Below are 22244 nucleotides of genomic sequence, written 5' to 3' on the forward strand. Positions count from 1 at the left end.
CCTCCTCCTCCTCTTTTAAACATGGTGTCCTGTGAACACACTCTGCTGTCGTCGACTCATTTTGGTCGTCGTCCTGCCTCGTCTCATCTCATTAATTCATTGATTAATTGACTCATTGTTTTATTTAAAGGGACAGTTCACATCAGAATTAGAAGCTTCTCTGTAAATGCTCCACAGTCGCTGTAACAACTAAATATTCATGTTCTCATCCGGGACACTTATAAAACATGACATACAAAACAATGACATTAATATAAATATGAGCGGCTGACAGCAGACGTCATGTTTCTTATAGATTGTGTTGTTCGTCTGATGTGTCGGAGACGTCCGTCTGACTCGTTAACAGAGGAGCCACGTCTTCTTCTGTGGTAGTAAACCTGTTCTACGACCAGTACTGTTACAAAGTTCTGGTAACACGTCTGTTCCACATGAGCTCATTACAGCGTTGCCACGGTGCTGAGATGGCGCTGTTCGTTGGACCCGGTGGAATAGTTCCCATTGAACATGGAGAAGCGGTTTCACTCTGAAGGAAACGTGTTCGTACCTGAACTCTGACTGTTTGTGTGGTGATGTCACTTTTCTTTTCAGACGAGATGTTTCCGTGTAGACTCGGGGACCTGGTGTGATGAAGCTGCCTCGTGTCTCCTGACGTGTTTGTGGTTGTTGTGTTAAACATCTAGTGTCTCAGCTCCTCTGACGTCTGTTAACACCTCCTCTCTCATCTGATTGGTCTAGAGCCATGTCCGTCGCTGCTGCTGCAGAGACACATGGCGGAGCTGCTCAGTCTGGACAAAGACATGGCCGCCTCCTTCCTAAACAGCGTCCTGAACCAGCTCAACTGGGCCTTCTCCGAGTTCATCGGCATGATCCAAGAGGTGAGTGGACGTCAGGTGGTCTGTATGTTCACATCATGGAGTCAGTGTTGGTTTGCTCCTGCAGCTCATGGCTGAAGACGGATGTTTAAAGAGCGACATGTCTTCACTCTGACTGCAGGGACGTGATCACAGCTGATTTATGACTCTGTCATGATCTCAAGGAGAGAAACGTGTGAAACTGCAGCTGTTAAAGGACATCTGAATGCACAGGAAGCTTTGATAGCAGGAGGAGAAGTGAAGGGAACAAAACTACAGAATTGACCCGAAATAGAAACGTTGACAGCAGCGAATGGACCGTTAGAAGCAAACTAGCTAACGGCGGCTACATTAGCAGCAGTTAGCGGTAACTTCGGCAGCAGGTAAAACTTTCTGTCTGAGTTGAGTGAGAGCAGCCGGAGGACGTCAGAAAACACTCTGTGAGCGACAGGAAGTTAGCATGAAAACTAACTGACTGATTAATGAATGTGATACAGCTTTATTTCTGTTCTGAGGTGAAAAGTCAGATGACGTTACACAGAACACAGCATGTGTACCGTCAGTGGCTTCACCGATCGTCTCTGTGTGTTACTGGTCCTGTTCATTGTCTCAGTGCTCCTCCCTGTGTTAGCGGTGGCGTTTCTATCCATCCGAACAGAAATGTATTTCCTCGCGTTGAGATCTAGGAGGCTGTGATCATAAAACAGTGGGTGTGAAGGAGGTGTTGATCCGTCGGAGCAGCACTGATGCAGGAGGCTGTCCACATTAGAAAAAGCGTTGAGTGTTTTGTTTGTTTCCCTCTAATGAGATTATTTTGCCGTGTGGATAAATCCTCAGTAATACTCTGTGAATCATCCAATTTAGCACCGCTTAGTATTCTGATTGATCTTCATCCTGCGGGAATATCTGCTATTTTCAGCTCAGCAGCAGTTTATTGTTCCCTCACACTCGGCATTTACTCCACAAACAAGCTGCAGCAGTTAGTTTCTCTTCTGGTTTCAGCTCCGTCAGCAGCCGAGCTGTAAGACATGTCATGGTGTTCCCCTCAGGATCAGCTGACATCAGACCAGCTGGCTACTGACCGCTAGCTCATGTTAGCATGCTTCATTTTTAACTTCCTCCTCCTCCTCCTCCTCTTCCTCTTCCTCTTCCTCTTCCTCTTCCTCCTCCTCTTCCTCTTCCTCTCCTCCTCCTCCTTCTCCTCCTTCTCCTCCTCCTCCTCCTCCTCCTCTTCACTCAGATCCAGCAAGCAGCAGAACGTCCAGAGAGAAACTTTGTGGACACTCGTCAGCTCAAGGTAACAACACACCTCCATCAGATAATGTGGTCCAGGTCCAGGTCCAGGTCCTGGTCCAGTCACCACACACCTGTCATATCCATGAAGGCCTTTAAACCACCTGGAGCTTCTCTCCTCTCTGTGGACCGGTTCCTGAGAGTCCGGTGTGGGTTGTGTTGTCAGTGTTTCTGCGTTTGTTATCACTTTAATTAGAATTCACAGTAAACATTCAATCATCTTCAGATTCCAGATGTGCTGCAGCTGGAAACAGTTTGTTTCACGACACTGATGTTTAAAAGTTAAAGACATCAGGTCCACTTCCCCTGAACCGAACCATCTGGGTTCATCTCGTCACTGGCAGTCCTCTGAGTCATTAGCTACAGCTCGTTAATGTTCTGTCTACATGAGCAGAACCTCATGTGGTCTACATGACGGAGCAGAACCTCATGTGGTCTACATGACGGAGCAGAACCTCATGTGGTCTACATGACGCAGCAGAACCTCATGTGGTCTACATGACGGAGCAGAACCTCATGTGGTCTACATGACGGGGCAGAACCTCATGTGGTCTACATGATGCAGCAGAACCTCATGTGGACTACATGATGCAGCAGAACCTCATGTGGTCTACATGACGGGGCAGAACTTCATGTGGTCTACATGATGCAGCAGAACCTCATGTGGTCTACATGATGCAGCAGAACCTCATGTGGTCTACATGACGGAGCAGAACCTCATGTGGACTACATGACGGAGCAGAACCTCATGTGGACTACATGACGGAGCAGAACCTCATGTGGTCTACATGACGGAGCAGAACCTCATGTGGACTACATGACGGAGCAGAACCTCATGTGGTCTACATGACGGGGCAGAACCTCATGTGGTCTACATGACGGAGCAGAACCTCATGTGGTCTACATGACGGAGCAGAACCTCATGTGGTCTACATGACGGAGCAGAACCTCATGTGGACTACATGACGGAGCAGAACCTCATGTGGTCTACATGATGCAGCAGAACCTCATGTGGTCTACATGACGGAGCAGAACCTCATGTGGTCTACATGACGGAGCAGAACCTCATGTGGTCTACATGACGGAGCAGAACCTCATGTGGTCTACATGACGGAGCAGAACCTCATGTGGACTACATGACGGAGCAGAACCTCATGTGGTCTACATGACGGAGCAGAACCTCATGTGGTCTACATGACGGAGCAGAACCTCATGTGGTCTACATGACGGAGCAGAACCTCATGTGGTCTACATGACGGAGCAGAACCTCATGTGGACTACATGACGGAGCAGAACCTCATGTGGTCTACATGATGCAGCAGAACCTCATGTGGTCTACATGACGGAGCAGAACCTCATGTGGACTACATGACGGGGCAGAACCTCATGTGGTCTACATGACGGAGCAGAACCTCATGTGGTCTACATGATGCAGCAGAACCTCATGTGGACTACATGACGGAGCAGAACCTCATGTGGACTACATGACGGAGCAGAACCTCATGTGGTCTACATGACGGAGCAGAACCTCATGTGGACTACATGACGGAGCAGAACCTCATGTGGTCTACATGACGGAGCAGAACCTCATGTGGTCTACATGACGGAGCAGAACCTCATGTGGTCTACATGACGGAGCAGAACCTCATGTGGTCTACATGACGGAGCAGAACCTCATGTGGTCTACATGACGGAGCAGAACCTCATGTGGACTACATGACGGAGCAGAACCTCATGTGGACTACATGACGGAGCAGAACCTCATGTGGTCTACATGACGGGGCAGAACCTCATGTGGTCTACATGACGGAGCAGAACCTCATGTGGTCTACATGACGGAGCAGAACCTCATGTGGTCTACATGACGGAGCAGAACCTCATGTGGTCTACATGACGGAGCAGAACCTCATGTGGACTACATGACGGAGCAGAACCTCATGTGGACTACATGACGGAGCAGAACCTCATGTGGACTACATGAGCAGAACCTCATGTGGTCTACATGACGCAGCAGAACCTCATGTGGTCTACATGACGGAGCAGAACCTCATGTGGACTACATGACGGAGCAGAACCTCATGTGGACTACATGACGGAGCAGAACCTCATGTGGTCTACATGACGGAGCAGAACCTCATGTGGACTACATGACGGAGCAGAACCTCATGTGGTCTACATGAAGGAGCAGAACCTCATGTGGACTACATGACGGAGCAGAACCTCATGTGGACTACATGAGCAGAACCTCATGTGGTCTACATGACGCAGCAGAACCTCATGTGGTCTACATGACGGAGCAGAACCTCATGTGGACTACATGACGGAGCAGAACCTCATGTGGACTACATGACGGAGCAGAACCTCATGTGGTCTACATGACGGAGCAGAACCTCATGTGGACTACATGACGGAGCAGAACCTCATGTGGTCTACATGATGCAGCAGAACCTCATGTGGACTACATGACGGGGCAGAACCTCATGTGGTCTACATGATGCAGCAGAACCTCATGTGGACCTGTCCTCAGGTCCTGAGTCAGTGAAGAGTATGGAGTATGGAGCTCTGATGGACTTTTTTGCTGATAAGACCAGCGTCAGTGTTTCATAACCCGACTGGACCCGGGAGCTCCAGCCGGGTCACTGTTCACCTGTCGGTGTCACCTGCCTCCTGCGCAGTCAGCTGACCTGTACGCTGATGATGTCACGCGTTGTTCCAGGTGTGTGCGACCTGCTTCGACCTGTCCGTCAGCCTGCTGCGGGTGCTGGAGATGACGGTCACTCTGGTTCCAGAGATCTTCCTCGACTGGTCCCGTCCGTCTGCTGAGCTGCTGCTCAGACGGCTCGCTCAGGTCAGTACAGTGGATCAGAACACGAGTCAGAACCAGTCGGTTTAACTTTGTGGTACCTGTAGGTGACTTGACTGTTTCTATCTTCCACTAAACTATTCTTGTTCCCCACTTCATTCATTTCATCATCAGAGTGTCTTCAGATCAATATTTGATATAATCAGTTTATAAACTCTGATCTGTCGTCACATCCAGGCTTTAAACATTGGATCCATTTATAACGAGCACTTTGATTTAGTATTTTAACTACATCCACCATACATCCCATACTGTCACAAGAAACCTGAAGGGAATCAACACTAACAAGAAGGATGAGAAGAAGAATAAGAAGACCATTCACACACACACAGTCATACAGTGATGGCGGAGGCCGCCATGCAAGGTGCCAACCGCACATCAAGAGCTATTTGGGGTTCAGTATGTTGCTGAAGGACACTTTGACCTGCAGCTGAGGCCGGCTGACAGAAGAAAGAGGAGGAGGAGGAGGAGGAGGAAGAGGAGGAAGAGGAGAAGTAGAAGAAGAAGAAGAGACACATCTGTGCCTGATCAGCTGTTACAGGACAGACTTCAGGCTGAACTGTTCTGGCTTCTGATGACATGTTCATGCAGCCTCTGTTGGTGTGCAGCATGTCATCTTCATCTTCATCTTCTTCATCTTCATCTTCCTCAGCGCAGCAGAGAACAGATCTTTATGTTGAGGCTGTTACAGACGACACAGAGTCTGACTGTGATTCTTCTTCTGCTGCAGCTTCTCAACCAGGTGTTGAACAGAGTGACAGCAGAGAAGAACCTGTTCGACCGAGTCGTCAACCTGAGACTGCCAGGTACACATGCACGCACGCACGCACGCACGCACGCACGCACGCACGCACGCACGCACACACACACACACACACACAAATCTGAATTTCCTTCTTTATTATTGTTTAGTGTAAAATGTATTTGAGGTTTCAGGTTTATGTTGTTATGAATATATATATGTATATATAACTGTGTGTGTGTTGCAGGTCTGGAGAGTGTGGACCACTACCCCATCCTGGTGGCTGTTACAGGCATCCTGGTTCGGATCCTGGTGGATGGAGACAGACAGGGGTAAGACAGCTTCTCCTTTGTGTGTGAGTGTGAGCGTGATTTTTACCCATGATGCACCTGAGCCTGTGTGGACGTGCAGTAGATCTCTGATGGACAGGTGTTTGGTGCTCATGTGTTGGTTGAGGTCACTGAGCAGCTGGTCTCTGGTCAGCTGACCTTACATGATGAGACGCAGCAGCTCTCAGAGGAAGCTGTAATGTTTGTTGCTTCTGCGTCACATTTAATTTAAATTAAACTACAACATGAACAGCTGATGAGACTCCTGGTCAGCTGCTTCACCACATCAGTAGAAGTCAGACATGTTGAGTCCTGCGAGGCTTTTCACCGAGCTGTACTGAACGAGACGTTCCCCCGGTGACTCGTCAGCTCGGAGCGACACTGTGAAGGTCTGATGGCTGTTTGGGGATCAGCATGAAACGGTGGTGAGAAGAAATCAGCTTTGTAAAATTGTGTAATGGGAGAGGAGCCCTTCAGGCCACCGTACTTAAGACTGTGTCCGCAGTGACGCTGTGTGGAGGATGATTTGGATTAAAGTGTTGAACAGTCCTGATGTGGCTGAAGGCTGTTTGTCTCTGTGGTTAGCTGGATAATCAGCTTTAATCTGGAAAGAATCACATTCAGCCTCCTCAGTCCAGGACGTCTTTCTTCACCGCTGGGACACAGAAGAGGAGCGACAGAGAAACAACTGAAAACTGAGAAGCTGAGAAAAATACACCTGGAATTAATATGAAACTATATTTAAAAACCTGCAGCGTGTCCAGGCAGCAGGTGAACACGGAGCATTTCTTCTCAGGTCCAGGATCTGTGGAGAAGCTGCAGATCGTTCTGATGCTGACGCAGTGACTCACACATGTAGTAACACACTCACATCCACATCCACATAACGAAGGCCTCAGCGGGCGCATCACACGCTGTCGATGGGCTGCAGTGTGCAGGAAATTCAATTAGCAGACGATAAAAGCTGCGGCTGGTGCCGAAGAAAACCACCGGCGGACAGGAATCACATCCTGTGACTGATGCTGAGTCGTCACGTGAGCTGAAGCTCCATCACATCATCTCACTGACACTGAAGACACTCACTGACCAACAGAACCATCAGCACTGTCTTTCTAAATTAACTGAAGCACCCCGACATCACCTCTGACACCGTCAGGTCCTCCTGCAGATTGTTCCAGGAATGAGGAGGCGATTCTGATCCGGCTCTGGGGACCACACAGCCAAGGCTTTATTGATTTGGAAGAAATTGTGTGCCAGTTGAAATCCATTTGATCTTGATTTCCGGAAGAAGTAACAGCTCTGGGATCTTTAAGTGAAGATGGACCAGGGTGAAGTCTCCAGCAGCAGAGGGCAGTGATGAGGTGGTTCTTACAGAGCAGGTCACCGTCATCACACAGTGGATCAGAACAAGTGTTCTGAAGCTGTAACTGTTATCTGATCACAGAATGTATATGGAGAACCCGGAACAGAACAGCAGTGGTCCGAGCGCTGGACCCGGAACAGAACAGCAGTGGTCCGAGTGCTGGACCCGGCGCTGCACCTTGAAGGAAGACACACTGGATTGTGATCCAGCTGACAGGTCGTTTAAAAACCAACTGTGTTTAAATAACATTCTCAACTCAAATCATGAAAATCAGCTGAACAACAGTTTTTGCAGTGAAGAGTCTGAACGTCTGTCAGCCGGTCTGCTGCCTTCAGCTGGTCCCTCAGTGTCCACATGTCCCCGACATCAAACTGCTCCTGATGGAAGAAAAGCGTCTCCAGACGTCTCCCGGCGCTCGTCTCGCTGCACCAGGTGCACCAGGTGTCTCCAGACGTCTCCTGGTGCTCGTCTCGCTGCACCAGGTGCACCAGGTGTCTCCAGACGTCTCCTGGTGCTCGTCTCGCTGCACCAGGTGCACCAGGTGTCTCCAGACGTCTCCCGGCGCTCGTTTCGCTGCACCAGGTGCACCAGGTGTCTCCGGACATCTCCTGGTGCTCGTCTCGCTGCACCAGGTGTCTCCGGACGTCTCCTGGCGGTCGTCTCGCTGCACCAGGTGCACCAGGTGTCTCCAGACGTCTCCTGGTGCTCGTCTCGCTGCACCAGGTGTCTCCAGACGTCTCCCGGCGCTCGTCTCGCTGCACCAGGTGTCTCCAGACGTCTCCTGGTGGTCGTCTCGCTGCACCAGGTGTCTCCAGACGTCTCCTGGTGGTCGTCTCGCTGCACCAGGTGTCTCCAGACGTCTCCTGGTGCTCGTCTCGCTGCACCAGGTGTCTCCGGACGTCTCCCGGCGCTCGTCTCGCTGCACCAGGTGTCTCCGGACGTCTCCCGGCGGTCGTCTCGCTGCACCAGGTGTCTCCGGACGTCTCCCGGCGGTCGTCTCGCTGCACCAGGTGCACCAGGTGTCTCCAGACGTCTCCCGGCGGTCGTCTCGCTGCACCAGGTGCACCAGGTGTCTCCAGACGTCTCCTGGTGCTCGTCTCGCTGCACCAGGTGTCTCCAGACGTCTCCCGGCGCTCGTCTCGCTGCACCAGGTGTCTCCAGACGTCTCCTGGTGCTCGTCTCGCTGCACCAGGTGCACCAGGTGTCTCCAGACGTCTCCTGGTGCTCGTCTCGCTGCACCAGGTGCACCAGGTGTCTCCAGACGTCTCCCGGCGCTCGTTTCGCTGCACCAGGTGCACCAGGTGTCTCCGGACGTCTCCTGGTGCTCGTCTCGCTGCACCAGGTGTCTCCGGACGTCTCCTGGCGGTCGTCTCGCTGCACCAGGTGCACCAGGTGTCTCCAGACGTCTCCTGGTGGTCGTCTCGCTGCACCAGGTGTCTCCAGACGTCTCCTGGTGCTCGTCTCGCTGCACCAGGTGTCTCCGGACGTCTCCCGGCGCTCGTCTCGCTGCACCAGGTGTCTCCGGACGTCTCCCGGCGGTCGTCTCGCTGCACCAGGTGTCTCCGGACGTCTCCCGGCGGTCGTCTCGCTGCACCAGGTGCACCAGGTGTCTCCAGACGTCTCCCGGCGGTCGTCTCGCTGCACCAGGTGTCTCCAGACGTCTCCCGGTGCTCGTCTCGCTGCACCAGGTGTCTCCAGACGTCCCCCGGTGCTCGACTGCTGCACCAGGTGTCTCCAGACGTCTCCCGGTGCTCGACTGCTGCACCAGGTGTCTCCAGATCGGCCTCGTCCTGCTGACGGCGTTGTATGTCCTTCGTGTGATCTCCTCCTGTTTTAGTATTCCACCTGTTCTCCGCCGTCCATCAGGTTATTGATCAAGCATCTCTCTGTGTCCCTGACTCAGCAGTTTATAATCCTTATCTTTCAGTCATCCTCATCATGGATGTCTCAGTAATGTCACTTAGTGAGTCACATGGTAATGAGTGTGAGTAATGTTAGTGTGACGGTCCGCCTGGCTGCTCCTGCTCTTTGTGTGTCTGTCCTTGTTCACTCTCAGCTCTCATAGCCTCGTTTTCAGAGCTCAAGCTGTCAGAAGTCACTGTACACTACCTGCACGCTGCAGACAGACAGTTAGAGACGAGCTGGTAACATAGAGGAGCCTTTACAAGATGAATCATCAGGGTTTAACACAGATTTAAGCAGATTCAGCAGCTAAAGAGACGGATCCGTCCTTCAGGAGGTGCTGGAGACCAAAAGCAGCTAAAAGAGATCAAAGACTGAACTGAGATTCATCAGGTGACTCAAACACAGGAAGGATCAGGACGTGATGGTCTTCACCTGAGACTTGTCTTGAAGACTGGTTAGACTGCGTGGACGCCACCCTGACCCACATCCCATTTCTCTGAGGCGGAGCCGCCATGTTGGTACACTGCATGATTTACTGCTCATGAAAAAGCCTCACAAATATTCAGCTACTGTCAACATTTCCTCTCTGACAAATGAGGTAATTAAGCAGCCGCGACCTCACAGGGGCTGAATCCACTTCGACAACAGAGTTTCTGAGTTTCTGGTTCACAACAAATGATCAGCCAGACGATGTGACAGTGAGGAATCAGTCGGTCTGTTTACGTCTTTGTGTGTCAGAAGGATTTGTGTCCAACACCAAACACAGTGTGTGAGTTCTCAGGTGGAGGTGGTCTCAGGTGCTTCCAACAGTTTCAGTCCCTTTAAATGATCCGTCTGATCTCTGAGCTTTTTGCTTTGACCTGTTTATATGGAACTGGAGTTTGTTCCGCTGGGTTTAACCAATCAGACGCTTCCCCCGTCTCAGGTCTTAATGCTAAGCTAAGCTAACCAGCTGCTGGCCTGCTCATATTAAGTGTCTGAAGATGAGAGTGGATTAATGTGAACATCTAGAAGAAGAACACTAAATGTTGAACTGTTCCTTTAAAGTGAAGCTGATCAGTCTCACAGCTGGTGTCTGAAGCTGAGGTTTCTCAGGTGTGAGTGTGTGTGTGTGTGTGTGTGTGTGTCTGTGATTGTGAGTGTGTGTGTGTGTGTGTGTGTGTGTGTGTGTGTGTGTGTGTGTGTGTGTGTGTGTGTGTGTGTGAGTGTGTGTGTGTGTGTGTGTGAGTGTGAGTGTGTGTGTGTGTGTGTGTGTGTGTGTCTGTGATTGTGAGTGCGTGTGCGTGTGCGTGTGCGTGAGTGTGTGTGTGTGTGTGTGTGTGTGTGTGTGTCTGTGATTGTGAGTGTGTGTGCGTGTGTGTGTGTGTGTGTGTGTGTGTGAGATCTCTTCCTGTTATCAGTTCTCACCTGTGAGGCGTGAAGTTGCAGCCGGCTTCTTCTCTCCGCTCAGCCTCGCCCTCCTTCTCTGTTCCTACATGTTTCTGTAACGAGCACCTTTTTGTTTCTGTCTGTTATCAGACGATGATGTCATACATACATCATATACTTAATCAGCTCTAATGTGATGGAGGCTGATGGAGGCTGTGTGTAGCGTGGGTGTAGTTGGTGTAGTCAGACCACAGAAAGGCTCTCTGCACATAAATTGGAGGTGATGGAGACTGATGGAGGTGATGGAGACTGATGGAGGTGATGGAGGTGATGGAGACTGATGGAGGTGATGGAGGTGATGGAGGCTGATGGAGGTGATGGAGGCTGATGGAGGCTGATGGAGGCTGATGGAAGTGATGGAGGCTGATGGAGGTGATGGAGGTGATGGAGGCTGATGGAGGTGATGGAGGTGATGGAGGCTGATGGAGGTGATGGAGGCTGATGGAGGCTTTCTGATCAGTGACGTAGTTGTTGAAATGAAGTGAAGCAGCTGTCGTCCACAGCGTGGTGATATTGATGAAGACGTGTTTAAAACATTTTTTGTACAATTTATTATTATTATTATTATTATTATTATTATTATTATTATTATTATTTCTTTATTTAAACAGGGACAGTGCACAATAACACATTAACACATGTATAAACAAGGAGAGATGCATTGCACCGGGTTCTAGCAAGTTGCTATTTTCCACCTGTAGTCCCTGGGCAGGTAGATGGAACATACAATAAATTAGAAACAATTACAAAATGCACAGTTGTGCAAAATTTCAATTACAAAGTTAAGAATACACACGTCTTCACCTTAAAACACAGTTGGCAGGTCCAGAACTACGTGTGTGTTTTATTCAACACACATTTCATTTAAACTCCGGGTGGTTATTTCCTCTCAGAATACTAAATGTGTGTTAAACTGATCAACAAGGATACGAGGACGCTCACCTGGTGAAGGTGTGACAGACAGGTAGAGTTGTGTGACCTGCAGGTCAGATTCTGAAGTGAAGTGAAGCTTCAGTTTTTGTGCTGCAGGTGATAAAAGCATCATTCTGTATGTAACAGACGTCAGACTGTCGGCTCACTGAGAACATCATCATCAGCACACATTAGTTCTGTCCTCCAATCAGTCCGACCCGTCAACCCGGGATCCGATTCCATCAAAGGACTCTCCTTCAGTCAGTCCTGCACCTTATTGCTCCCATTAGTGTCCACACGTAATGGTATTTATTGACCAGTGAGTGTAGAACACGTCAGCACTGTGTTGATGCTATCGACAAGCTGCTCATCCAAGCAGCGCCGTGTGGACCCTTTGGATTCTGCTGGGCCCGCTCCACACGGAACACAAGCAATATGTCTTTAACATTAACTGTAACAGTCCGTTACGTTAGACAGAATTTGAGCATTTTTTCCAATATTTGCACATTCTATTTAGGAAAAGAACTGTTAAAGTTTTAATCTTAGATATTCCTCATGTCTACACTTTACCCATCATCAAACTAAGATAAACATTTCTCAGTTTATTTGTATTGTATATGTGTATTTTGTTGTTGGACTTGATTTGGGTTTTGATGGTTTTGTTCTCTTCATCAGTCAGCCACTCAGCGGACAGACGGACAGAAACAAAGACCAGGTTTCTTTCTGAGTAATCTACTCAGTCTTTATATTTGTATGCAGATCAGTGAGTGTCTCTCTCACTGTAAACCTCTGGAATGTTTGTTGTTTTTCATTTAAACACGTTTGCTCAGAAATCTGTCCAGAAAATCCAGTAGAAACTTCAACATGTTGAAAATATCATCAGCTGATTGAAGTGTTCAGACGTCTTCTGTGTTGCCAGCGGCTCCAACAACATCCTGACACACTGACAGAAAACAGAAAGCACATCTCGTCTCCACAGAACCACTGTGATAAATCTCATGTTCCAGTTAGCTGACAGGGAGCTGACCGGTACAGACGGATCAGTTTGCCTCCACAGGGCCGGTTCTGAGGCGCCGCCCCGCTGATCTCTTTTACATCTTCAGATTTTACAGCATCGTGTGTTTTACATTTGTTTTAAGGGACGCATGTAATCTGATGCTGGTGACAGAATGATGAAGTGTGGCGATCCAGATCTTTAACGTCCCGACTGCAGCGGTCGAACAGAAGCTGCGTTCAGGCGCCATCATCAGTTTCATCCTCCTGGTTTTTACAGACTGAATAACTTCCACATCCACACAGACGACCTCCATCTCTGCCTCCATCTGTCCTGAGCCATCAACACAAACATCTCTGCCTCCATCTTCAGTTGAATGTGTTCAGTTCATAGTGACGACAGCAACAACAGCACATAAATCAGCTGGGACTTTTAAAACAGACTTAAAGTACACTGATAGAAACAAACCTGTCTTTGTTGACTGTCCTGAAGAAAGCTGAACCCCTTTTGCAGAAGCAGATTTTAGTCAGCTACATGTAGGAAATGCAGGCAGAGCAGCGATCCATCTAACTGGAGTTGGACTTTGTTTGTTACTGTACCGCCGAGCTGCCGAGCTGATTAATTGAATGGGAGAGAAGTCGCCCCCTGAACGGCCTCAAGCTGCGTTCTGAACTCATTTCACGTCCTGATGCAGCTCACATGCAGCCTGCTTTACTAATAGTGTTTGGCCAATCGTGTGTGTTGAAGTGTTTGTGTGTAATAAATCAGAGAGGTGCTGTTCCAGTTATGTGGAACCGCAGTAAACCAGAACAACCAACCGGATCCAGGGGAACCGTCTCCGGATGGCCTGGTTGGGTCGAGCACAAAGTCAAGAAAAGTATCTGGTCTCACATCGACGTGAGGTGGGAAGTAAACCTCTGAACACAGACAGCTTCGGTGCTGTTGACAGAATCTGGACTGTTTATGCGAGTTGGTAGCTTTTTTTCTCTCTGCACTGCTGAAGCTTTGGGGTTTATTCCTTCAGAGGAGGATTCAGTGAATTGGTATCAGGTTTCCTATGGAGGACTTGAGGTGGTAGTCTGGGTTTTAGTTTGAGGAGGCCTCATGGTCTGGAGGTTTGGTTATTGGTTGTGATGGAGATCATTTTGTCTGTGTGTAATTAGGTTTGGTTGAGGTTCGTGTGTGGTTAGTTGCTTACTTGATTCCTCTTTTGGGATTCATACATAAATCTAGAAAGTGTTGCAGTGAAAACAGCGGTTGTCTCATCCCTGGATTCGAAGGAGTGGCTGTTTTTGCAGTTGTCTTGCTGGTTCTAGTGGATTTTAGTGCATAAATACCTGCTGAGAGTGAAGACCAGCGTTGAGAGGAACGAGTTTCTGGGTAGGTTGTTGGCAGGAAGGCACCTCAGGGATCAAGATTGTCCTGTTGTGGTGACTGTTGTTGATTTTGTTCAGTCTCCATCAGATGAACTTTTGAATTGTTTTCATTCGAAAGAGCAACTCTTGAAGCTCGTTGAGCATTATGACGTCGATATTGGAGAAAAGCGGCTAAACGAGGAAATGAAGGGCCGTTGAGGGCTGCTTTAATGGAAGATGGTGTTTTACAGATTCCAAGTGGCAGGGTTGCGTTCTACTGCAGTAGCTTTAACCTTTGAGCAGCAAAAAGAGCTGTTGCTGTAGCAGATGGAGAGGCAGTCTCTGGAAATGGAAAAATTGGAGTTGCAGCAGTACCAATTAAATCTTATTAAGGCAGGTAAGCTATCAGGTGATGCTGGTGCTGGGTGAAGACTCTGTAGCAGCTCGTTCACAAAGTTAAAGGTTTGACGTGGTGGGTAACTTGTGTCTACTACTGAAGTTTGATGAGGAAGATCAGACACGTGTCGTCAGTGTGAGAGGCTGGTCTGAGGCTGACCGTGTTGTTATGTTGCGATCAGTATTGACAGGAAAGGTCAAGAAACATATTCAGCACTTAGTGAAGTCGACGGCCAGAAAGATTTCTTCTGTTACAGATGCAGATACAGATGCAGATACAGATACAGGTGTTCTATGTTGGAGGTTACTACTTTTAAAGATCCGTGTGATCTGATGGTAAAAGGGCAGGTAACAGACTGTATTCCACCTGAGGCTGGCTGTACAAACTGCCTCTGAAGCTGCTGCTGTGGCAGGTGCGTTTGTAGCGGCACATTAAGGTGTGTTTCAGATGAAGCTAATGCTAAAGCTGTTGATCACTCTGCTAAATGTTCTCGGTCTGACTTTGCAGAAATGAATTGTGGTCCACGTTCGGTTGGTTTCTGTAGTTATAGCTGTGATGGAGTGTGCTGGACTGAAAAGCAGTGTGAATCCTGCAGGTTTGACCAGAAAATGCTGGTTGTTATTTTTACATGATGGTTTAAACCTCACAGTCACCTCGTCCGTCTCCTCGGTCACTTCTTCCTCCGGTCGCAGGCTGCTCTCTGTAGGCGCTGATGGATTTGAATGGTGATCTTTGCAGTGGATTTCATGAGTCCATCGAGTCTCCCTCTCCTCTCTGCTCACATCAGGACTATTAACAGCCCTCTGCCCCCTCTCTCCCTCCACAGGGTAGAAAATCAATGGTGCTAATTATTGTCCATTACCTCAGGCTGAAAGACATCAGAAGCAGCTCGCAGCCATCCACAGATTAGATTGAGACCGAGGCTAATTAGCTTAGCAGCTTTGGACCATGAGAGGCCTGGGCTCTGGGGATGTTGTTTCTCTGCAGCACATAAGCTCTGCCTGCTGTGATTTTTATTGCTCTGTGCGGTCGCTGCTGATCCCTCTCAGCTGGAGGATTGTTTTTCGATGTAATCGTGTCCCGCTGCGACTGGGAGGGTAACTGGTTTCAGGAGTGTTTCCCTCTGTGGACGCGGCGCTGGACTCGTCTGATGAAGGACATGCTGAACACACGAGACATGCGTTCATTTGGGAGAATTGTATGAAAAGTCCTTCAGAATGACAAAGATAAGAAAATGATGAGTTGTGAATTGGCCGCTCGCTGTGAAGCGTCGAGTGAATGAGGTGATTTCAGTCGAGGAGAATCAGGAAGCTTTGCATACATTAAATTCAGCTTTTGTCAGCAGAGACGGAGACGTAGTCAGAACCTGCAGCTCATCAGGTGCTGAAGTGTGACGGGTCACCTGCTGCTTACAGCGGCCGTCCTGCTCCTCCTGTCTGACTCCAGAGAGACTTTAAAGCTTTCTGATGAGCCGACTGAATGAAAAGATGATGATGGTGATGAATGTGGTGAAAGGAGCAGCAGTGATGCAACACGAGTGAAAGACGCAGTGAGAACATCTGTGAGCTCGTCAGAGGAGAACAAAGTCCTCGTTAACCATCAGGAAGCAGAGGACGCTGTCAGGCTCTCACCCCCAGAGAGGGAGGCTGTCTCGGTCCGGAGGGCCGACCGTCACGCTGACAGGTCAACTACAACAACAACAGTGAAGGAGACAAAGACGTGTGTGTTGAAGTTTTTTGTTCAGAATCTCTTCAGATGATCTCGTCAGTCGACAGCAGGAGCTGCCTGGCTGTAAAAACCACCACAGATCCGTCTGCTGTCACTTCTGTGGAGCAAACCCAGAAAAGCTCTCAAACCTGGACGTGTTGTAAATAACAAGAACGGGTTCTCACTGTAGAACTGACCCGAGTGTCAGGATCAGGTTCTGGGGTCCTCCGGTCCGGCTCAGCAACGCTTCCTGCACTCACATGAACAAAGACCGAACTGTTCATGGTCCCCTCAGGATGAACCCACTCTTCATCCACTGCCGTCACCAGGTGAACATGTCAGTGTGTCCACACACCTGCAGCACCGATGACATCATCAGCCTCAGCTGTGTTGACTGATCATTAGCTAACGTTAGCATGCTAACACACTGGACTAAGGTGGTGAACAGGGCTGACATGCCTGACCGGATCACTGACATAATTAATGTGTTTCATGTGTGTGGTTCTGGTCGGGCTGAACAGTCCAGTGTGTCATTAATCACAGCTGCTCACAGGACTGAAGACACAACATTAATTCACTTCACTACATTTGTTCCCTTCAGCTTCAGTGTAAGAATCAGATGTCAGCATCACTAATCAGCAGTCAGAGCTGATGTGACCGAAGCTGCTCATCAGTTCTGATTCTGGCGGTCGGTCGGACCTGCTGACGCTGCACTTATTCAGTTTGTCCTCTGGTTCAAGAGTTCACAGATGGAGGATGAGATAAACATGTCTGTTGCCATGACGACAGCCTGACAATTTGTTTGCTTGTGATGGTCGGAGGTCATTTGCATCATTAATGTGGTTTAGTCGTAGATTTGATTTACAAATCGTAGAAATGTTCCTGATGTTGTGGAATCGGTCACGACGAGAGACGCTGAGGAGAGAAAGTGTCAAAGATCAGGATGACAAACATTCTGTCAGAGGAAGCAGACGAGACGCACGCCAGTTTCTCATCACATTTAATAACACGAGAGTGCAGTCGAAGTACATTTCAGTCACACGTCACCTCTCTGCTGTAGTCTGATCTAAATTACAGCCACAGTTCAGCCGACGGGCAGCTCAGAGCTTTACACAGTCAGCAGCAGGCTTCACCTGTAGTCTAACCTGAGAGCAGAGGCAGCTCACTGCAGAGGCTCCTGCTCTGTATTCAGTCAGTTATTTATTTATTTCTTTATTCGTAACGTGTTCCAGTTGGCACATTTAACAGTCTCAACATGTTCTACTTCATTCATCCTTCATACAGTGATGTAGTCTGTAGTCCTACAACCAGGAATCAGTTAGCATGTTAGCATGTTAGCACTTTCTGTCCCCTCATCTCAAAGTCTGTGAGTGTGTTGAATGTGTTTCCAGTTAAATGTGAGTAATAAGCTGTGTGGTCACCACAGACGAACATATAAAATCATCATTAATGTTCCACAGTTTAATCATGAAGCTCTTCATGTGTTAGAAACAGTTAGCGGTTGCTAACGAGTGTCTGAATGAGACTACAGAGGTTGTCGGGGACATTAAACGTCCTCACAGCGAACACGGAGACTCATCTACTCACTAGTCCGTCTTTACAGCCACTTTAGTTACACACTGTTCTAACTCTGACTTTACAACTTGTACATTGATCAGTTTATAGAAAACCTGGATAGTAATTGTGCAGTAAGACTCTTAGTGGTGGAGACGCTTCAGTCATGTGACCGTGATGTCATCTGTTTGTAGCCTAGCATTAGCTTCTTACTGCTACACAGTTAATTTAGCTTCACACATCACAGAGTGGATCAACAGAACCTGGACGGATCAGAACCTTGAGTTGGACACACACATTATTATTTGCAATAATCCAGAATCTAATAATCAATAATCCAACAGGGGAACCAGAGTGATGCTAACTTCAGTTAGCTACAGAGAAACGTCGTCACTATCTATTTTCTTTAGTGCTAATTAGGGAATGCTAGCATGCTAACATGTAAACTGTGATGGTGAACATGCTGTTAGCGTGTCAGCAGCCTGATATGAAACCAGTCAGTTTGTTCTGGTCATAGAAACGAGTTCAGAGTTCTGACTCCATGTTCTGTTTGCATCCCACTCGTTCGATCTATGAGTGCATTTTTAAAGATATCGTCTAACGTGAGTGAGTCTCTGCAGCGTCTCGGGTCTGTCAGCAGAACTCAGCTGCTGATGTGAAGCGTCACAAACAAACGCTGTGCGTGCATTGTGAGCTAACGTTAGCCTGTAGCGTTAAAAGATATGTGTGAATATGTGAACGCCCTCTAGTGGACAGAGTGTGTCAGCTCCACCTGCTGACAACACATCAGTCTGTGTTTACAGAACAGCATGTATACTCACAACAACCTAAATAGAAAGAGTGTGAGCGTGTGTGTGTGTGTGTGTGTGTGTGTGTGTGTGTGTGTGTGTGTGTGTGTGTGTGTGTGTGTGTGTGTGTGTGTGTGTGTGTCGGTGCTGAAGCAGGTTTCCTGTCTTCCCGGTGGTCTTCTGTTACCGTGGAAACAACAGATTGAAGGTGGCAGACGCTGATGGTCAGAACGAGGAGGAAGGTCTGAGGAAAAAGGACGAGGAGGTGGTGGGGGAGGAGAAGGTGGAGGAGGTGGTGGGGGAGGAGAAGGTGGGGGAGGTGGAGAAGGAGATGACAGACATATGAAGGGTCAGAGGGCAGCGGGTGGAGAGTCAGGCGGAGGCTTGTAGTGGTCTGCGGGCCGGAGGAGAGAGTCCAGGCTGGATGTGTAGATCTGAGAGAGAAAGGAGGGAAACAGAATGAGTGACACTGACAGATCATCATGTTTCGGCTGTACATATTAAAAACAACCACAAGGTTTTATTATCACAGCGAAGAGGATCGTTTGTTAAGATCTCCATGCTAAGTTCCATTAGCATGTAACTGGTAATTGCCATTATGTGTTAGCATTGAGCTCACAAACCAATGCTGCGTTAAAGACAGAGTGTGGGTCAGAACTTCCTGCCTGCAGCCGTCTGTGTGTCAGCTGCTCGACACCAGAAGTGAACTGAACACCTGATGTGTGTTTGACAGGTGAACACACGAGTCAAGCTTCCTCACACGAGCTAACAGACGATATTACAGAGCGCTTTGTTTCCCTCAACTGAATCAGCTACGTCCAACGTGTCTGTCCAGAAGGCTTTCTGACTGAATGTGAAACGAAGAGCAGGTGCAGCTCAGGTGCAGCTCGGGTGCAGCTCAGGTGCAGCTCAGGTGCAGCTCAGGTGCAGCTCAGGTGCAGCTCAGGTGCAGCTCAGGTGCAGCTCAGGTGCTGCTCAGGTGCTGCTCAGGTGCAGGTCAGGTGCTGCTCAGGTGCAGCTCAGGTGCTGCTCAGGTGCAGCTCGGGTGCTGCTCGGGTGCAGCTCAGGTGCAGCTCAGGTGCAGCTCAGGTGCTGCTCAGGTGCTGCTCAGGTGCAGCTCAGGTGCTGCTCAGGTGCTGCTCAGGTGCTGCTCAGGTGCAGCTCAGGTGCAGCTCAGGTGCTGCTCAGGTGCAGCTCAGGTGCTGCTCAGGTGCAGCTCCCCTCTGACAGGACGCTCCTACATGTATAGAAACCATCAGTGTGTCTGTGGACGGGTGGAGGAGCGTCTGTCTGTGCAGCAGCAGTGAGTTGGCTGCACTGACGGAGCAGATGGAGTCAGAAACAGCTAACATGATAAATAAATGAGCTCTGATCACATCGCCTCATTTATCCTCCTTAGTGTAATTCATTTGTTTACACATCTGACACTTATTAGATTTAGTGGCCCGTCAGCAGCCAGCACGACCTGCAGCCAGTAAACAGACTGCAAGCAGCCGGGATTCATTCAGCCGGAGTTTAGTTTAATATTTAAACATGTTTTTCTCATAACGACACATTAAGATAACTTGAACATGTTTACATCAGCAGTGTGGCATCATGGGAGTAAAACCTCTCTGTGACTCTGCTGAGGTCACGATTTAAGTTTCTTCATGTTACGTTTCATCTCGTTCTCAGACCTCCTTCCTCCTTACTCAACGATGTTTGAGCCTTTTTTGTTCAGCCTTTGCTTTTTCACAGGCTGCAGAGGTGACGTGACTGTTTACGTCTCAGATTTCAGCGTCTTGAGGTTTTGCTGCTGGCTCAGATCCTTCTGAACGTAAGCTGCTGCTGTTAGCGTTTGTAAGCTCCGGCCTTTAGCTTACTGTCTAACTCGGGCCGCGCTGGTGCCGACCGGCAGTGAAAAGCTTTTCTTGGTTCCTCTGAGGATAATCCAACTCCAGGCTACACTAACTCTGGATGTTTAAAATGGCGGTCATGAGGTTTAAGTTGTTCCTCGGTCATGTTGACTCCGCCCCCAGCCCCAGCGGTTTGATGGAGATCAGCTCCAGTTCTTCTGGGTGGAGAAGAGGGAGGCTTGGTTCTGCCCGGTGGACAGAAGAATCTGAAGAATCAGTTTTTGTTGTTTCACATCAGTTTAAAGGCACCAGTAGGACAGGATATTAGAGTCTGATCAGTGTGGATCAGATGTGATCAACCCACATCCACACGGGTCTGTAGTGTTAAAGAACAGAACCGCAGGCTGTTTAATGTTTCAGGTGTTTGTGCAGCGTTACGTTCGGACCTGAGGCAGCTGGTTCTGGTTCTGGTTTAACCGTCGACAGCAGAGTCTCATCTCCTCAGCAGTTTGTTGGTCTGGTGTGAGTCCACAGAGAGATGGAACTCTTCTTCACGTGGCTTTTATTTATTCTGTGGTGCTGATGAATAATTGAAGCGATGTGTTTTAGTGGAGCAGAGAGCATCATGGGGGATTCCTCCTTAATGGAGGCTGAAGTGTTTGTTCAGACAACATCTGTGTGACGAGCGACGCTTCAGCAGCTCGTTCAGATCACTCAGATCTCAGAGGTGGATCCAGCGTCTTGGTCTCAGAAGGTCGCTGGTTCCATTCCCCTGGTCTGCATGTTGGAGTGTCTTTGGGCCGGATGCTGAACCACAAACTGCTCCTGGTGGTGCTGGTCAGCAGCTTGCATGGCAGCCGCCGCCATCAGTGTGAATGTATGAATTACTGTAATTATTATTATGATAATTATGATGATAATTATGGTAATTTAATAATTACTGTCACTTCAGACAAACGCCCTGATATGTGGATACAAACAGCCGCTGTGTGACGGACGCGAGGAGGATGTGAGGAGGATGTGGGCGATCACATGACCCGCAGAAGACGAACAGACGGTAGAAACAGAACCACGGTGACGTCACCAGAGCTGTTCTGAAGAGCTCAGCTCTTTAACTGGAAGCACTCAGAGCAACCGCACACAGAAGTGGACCTGTAGACAACCGGGCCATAATGATCCAGATGTGATCCGACGATGACTGATGAGCCGTCAGGGCTGAAAAATCTATTAGTTGTGAAAATAATCAGCAGATTGATCAATAACAGAAACAGCTGTTTGTTGCAGCCCTGCTGATCAAATCTGTCGTCACCACATGTTTCAGTCCTGCACTCAGGACCAGAATCAGAACCGTCTCAGCCTGTAACTGTTCTAATAAGTGTTTACTGCTGCTCAGTATAAACACGGGCTCGTCTGCTCGTCTGTCTGTTCTGGTTCTGGTGTCTGGGTCAGTCTCCTCCTCATCACTCGCTCTGACCTTCATCACACTCCACTGAACTGGCAGTGACAGAAACGTGTTTATCTGCTCCTGTAAGCAGTCAGAACTAAACACATCCACCTCTGAACATCTCCTCCGCCCGCCCAGCTGCTCCTCCGCCTCATGTGGACGTCGACTGTAAACAGTTGCTCTTCCTTTTCTGGGCGAGCTCGTACAACAGGCTGATGGCGTCGCGTCACACTTTGAGTCTCCGGCTGTGTGAGTGGGCGTCTGCTGGTCTGCTGGAGTGAAACACTAACAGAGTAAAGCTCCAGTCAGAGTCTACCGTACAGCCCGACGTATGACACACACACGTGGACAGGAAACAAGATGGCGACCGCCTGAAGAACAGCTCCTTCTTGTGTTTGTTCACAGAACCGCCTGAGAAGTGGCGGCTGTCTGTCACAGACCAACGTCAACCAATCACATCAGCGGTAGGAGGAAAAATCCAACT

At 48.9% G+C, this 22244-nt stretch overlaps 1 protein-coding gene across 1 annotated transcript in view; it reads left to right on the plus strand.

Annotated features, from left to right (window-relative positions):
• The window catches only part of rnf123 (ring finger protein 123), an 83228-nt gene that overhangs the window by 21032 nt on the left and 39952 nt on the right, over positions 1-22244 (plus strand). Inside the window, exons 23-27 of the mRNA XM_030418888.1 lie at positions 736-875; positions 2092-2148; positions 4861-4992; positions 5738-5813; positions 5997-6081. Coding sequence (XP_030274748.1) covers positions 736-875; positions 2092-2148; positions 4861-4992; positions 5738-5813; positions 5997-6081 — 490 coding nt within the window. The remainder of the gene's footprint in view (positions 1-735; positions 876-2091; positions 2149-4860; positions 4993-5737; positions 5814-5996; positions 6082-22244) is intronic.

This window comes from Sparus aurata, chromosome 6 (genome assembly GCF_900880675.1).
Source record: "Sparus aurata chromosome 6, fSpaAur1.1, whole genome shotgun sequence".
In the NCBI taxonomy this organism is placed as follows: domain Eukaryota; kingdom Metazoa; phylum Chordata; class Actinopteri; order Spariformes; family Sparidae; genus Sparus; species Sparus aurata.